Raw genomic sequence first — 3,702 nt, 5'->3', positions numbered from 1 at the left:
CTGCTGATGTCATTTAGTCTCAGAATGGAGAAGCTTCAGAAGGAACATGAAGACTTTTCTGTCTGTTGTCCTGTAGAAGTGTCTTCAGCTGCTGTGAGTCATGAACATCATGAGATCCTCAACACTGAAACTCAACAGCATCCATCAGACTGGAGCTTCAGAGCCTGGATTTTGTTCTACTGGATTTTGTTCTACTGGATTTTGGGGAAAGTTCTTGAAAGCAGAAACCACTTTAGTTTCATCATGGAGTTATTCATCTGAAGACCAGAATATAATCTACTGACCAGGACCAGATGAGCTGGACCAGTTTGTAGCTTCAGATTTTTCTTCCCATTCATTTGAATGGAAACTGACATTGACCTCGTTGGAGAACAGATCCAGCATCAGATCCTGCTGCTGTGAGTCCAGCTGACTGTTGGTCCGACGCTTCAGAACAGAATCTCACCAAACGGCTTTTTTACTGAGAGAAGAGAACACAGCGGAGGGATACCATGCAGGAGAGATAGTTCCTGTGTGGGAGACCGGATCTACTTTTATTCTTAAATACAAATTTTAGTGTAAACCAAGAATAGAAATACAAAATGCACAAATACAGACACACCAGGAAGCTTTTTGTCTTCCAGCAGGATCTGATGCTGGATCTGTTCTCCAACATGTTCAATGTCAGTTTCCATTCAAATGAATGGGAAGAAAAAACCTGAACTACAAACCGGTCCAGCTGATCTGATCCTGCTCAACAGATTATATTCTGGTCTTCAGATGAATAACTCCATGTTAGACTAAGAGGAATATTGCAGCCACAGTCAGTCAGTCTGGACCAGGAGTCAGAAAACACACAAAGGGTTTGAAATGTTTTGTTATGATAACTGGATCCTGACAGCTGGGATTTATGATTCCTGCTGTGAGGAAAACAGCTTGTTCTCTGACTGGTTACAGGGGAACATGAGGAACATGAGGAACATGAGGAACATGAGGAACATGAGGAACATGAGGAACATGAAGAACATGAGGAACATGAGGAACATGAGGAACATGAGGAACATGAAGAACATGAGGAACATGAGGAACATGAGGAACATGAGGAACATGAGGAACATGAGGAATATTAAAGGGATTTTCACTACAGAAACTCTGAGGGAAGAGAGAAAAATTCAGATTCTCTTGGTGGATCCAGATATCGAAGTTGTTTTGTTTGTTTTCTCAGTATCTTCACATATCAACAACTGAGAAACTTCACCAGGATGTTTCTTCTACCTTCTGTCAGTTTTCTCAGTTTATTGACTAACAGAAAACAAAATGGTGGAACTTAGAGGATCCTGGTTGTTTTTCTCAGTTTATTGAGATCAAACAGGAGGAAAGAAAATATTTAGATCTTAGAAAAATAATTGTGTTGAAATGTTTTTGAATCTTCTCAGGACAGGAGGAAAGGTAATGAAGGATTTAACTAAATATCCAACAAACAATTATAAAAAAAAAAAAAAAAAAATATATGAAATCAATGAATATGATTTGATTCCTTACATTTCAAATCAGAGCAAAATCATTTTGAAGCACTTTTCTCTGATTTGTTCCACTTGTTACACAAAATGTTTCTTCTTAACATTCGAACAAAACGTTTATTTTTAAAGAAACACTTTTGATGCAGAAATTGTTGTTTTGGTTTGTAGATCATGAATCTACCAAACATCTCAGCTGTAAATTATATTTTATTGTTTTTTTTTTCTAAGCTTTGACTCTTGTACAGTTTTCATACTGAAGACTAAATGGTCAGAATTGTAAATATATTTGGAATAAATTTTGTTCCTCTGCCTGCAGCAGAGCAGAAGTTATGAATCCTGTGAATAAATAAAAGATGTGAGAATTTTACGACTGTCAACACAATACAATACATAAAAAAATGTATAGAAAATATCTCATAATATCTCAAGCACATGGGAATTTTAGTCAGAAGAAGCAGATCAGAACAGGTCTTTAAAAGTTGAAAGTTGTTGAAAAATAAAATAAGATCTTGAAAGTTTTTGAAAATGATTGGATGGTTTTGAAAGAATTTTTAAATTCTGCCGCGGCTCTGTGATGACATCAGCATGAGAGGGAGGGAGGCTGCTCACTGGGACAAACCTCATTATGTCATCTCATTTCATATGTCATCTCATATTACGTCATCTCATTACATGTCATCTCATATTACGTCATCTCATTATGTCATCTCATTTCATGTCATCTCATTACGTCATCTCATATTACGTCATCTCATTATGTCATCCCATTTAATCTCATTTCATGTCATCTCATATTACGTCATCTTATTTCATGTCATCTCATTACATATCATCTTATATTATGTCATCTCATTTCATCTCATTACATGTCATCTCATTAAATTTCATCTCATCTCATACTGTCACGTCATGTCAACCAGTCAATTTCATCTCATCTCGTCTCGTCTCGTCTCGTCTCATCTCGCTCGCGCCCCTCCTGCAGGCGTCGCTGTTTTCAAACCTCTCCAGCGGAGGCAGATGTAGTTCCGGGTCAGCGGAGGAAACACGTGTGGCGTCAACACGGTGCGGCGGACCCACCGACCACAACACAGACAGGCACAGACAGGCACAGACACACACAGACACACACAACTCTGTGCGTCTTCTGATTCCTCCAGATCTGAACAGCGGGACTTTCTGTCGCCATGGCTCCGGTGAGTAGAGAGAGAAAGACGAAGAGAGAGAGAGACAGTGACGCCGCGCGCTGCTCTGCTCACTCCACTAACAGCAAACACAAACTACTGCTACTACTACAAGTACTACTACAAGTACTACTATTGCTACTACTACTCCTCCTCCTCCTCCTCCTCCTCCATCCTGTCTCTACTGAAGCTGCTGTCTGTCTCATATCAGCTGCTGCTCCTCTGCTGCAGCCCGGTTCCTCCCGCTGTCTCCTGGACGGCAGAAAAAAAAACGTGTTGCCAGATTCCATAGAGAAACCTGAGATTTTACCGTTTTCCAGCCGACAGTCTAGACCGGAACACCGGGCTGGACTCGGTGTTAGAGCTTTTCTGAACCGACTGGCTCTTCTGGTAAAATCGGCCTCTGTGTGATCTGCCAGGCTGTGGTGATTTAAATAAAATAGATCCAGCATCTGCAGCTTTCTGATGAACTGAAGTCAGTTCTGATGGACAGATTTTGCTGTTTACAGTGTGAGCCCCTGCTGTGTTCTGCAGACCTGGATCTGTCTTCCCTCTCCTCCAGACTTCAGTCAGCCAGTCCGCTTCCAGCAGAAAACACTGATCTGAGTCCTGTTCCTGACACGATGCTCATCCCATTGAAGTGAATGGAGATGTTAGCTGTGATGTCAAACTGAAACAGTTTTAAAATAGTTCTGCTTGTTCTCATCAGATCAGACAGCAGGATTGTGTGTCATGATTCATCACCATATGATTCACTGACAGACCAGAAACCAGAATACTGAGTTATCACCCGGCCGGCTCATCAGGCTGACCTTTGACCTTTACCTGCCTCTACTGTCTGTCTTTTTCTGTTCTAACCATCAACCCATCTCTCTCTCTCTCTCTGTCTCTCTCTCTCTGTGTCTCTCTCCCTCCCCCCCCTCTCTCTCTCACCCCCCCCCTCTCTCTCTCCCCCCTCTCTCTCTGTCCCCCCCTCTCTCTCTCTCTCACACCCCCTCTCTCTGTTTCTCTCTCTCTCTCCC

General features: G+C 41.7%; 1 protein-coding gene across 1 annotated transcript in view; it reads left to right on the top strand.

Moving 5' to 3' along the window:
- Positions 1-2,546: 2,546 nt before the first annotated feature.
- The window catches only part of LOC139640752 (nucleolar complex protein 3 homolog), a gene marked incomplete at its 3' end in the record, with an annotated part of 10,983 nt that continues 9,827 nt past the window's right edge, over positions 2,547-3,702 (top strand). Inside the window, exon 1 of the mRNA XM_071514932.1 lies at positions 2,547-2,692. Coding sequence (XP_071371033.1) covers positions 2,684-2,692 — 9 coding nt within the window. The remainder of the gene's footprint in view (positions 2,693-3,702) is intronic.

The sequence above is a fragment of the Centroberyx affinis genome, unplaced genomic scaffold, assembly GCF_046629955.1.
Source record: "Centroberyx affinis isolate AG114_WGS23_722 - 3 ecotype Tasmania unplaced genomic scaffold, CSIRO-AGI_Caff_v1 ptg010413l_1, whole genome shotgun sequence".
NCBI classification, from domain to species: Eukaryota; Metazoa; Chordata; class Actinopteri; order Beryciformes; family Berycidae; genus Centroberyx; species Centroberyx affinis.
This window is presented reverse-complemented; position numbering and strand designations above follow the sequence as displayed.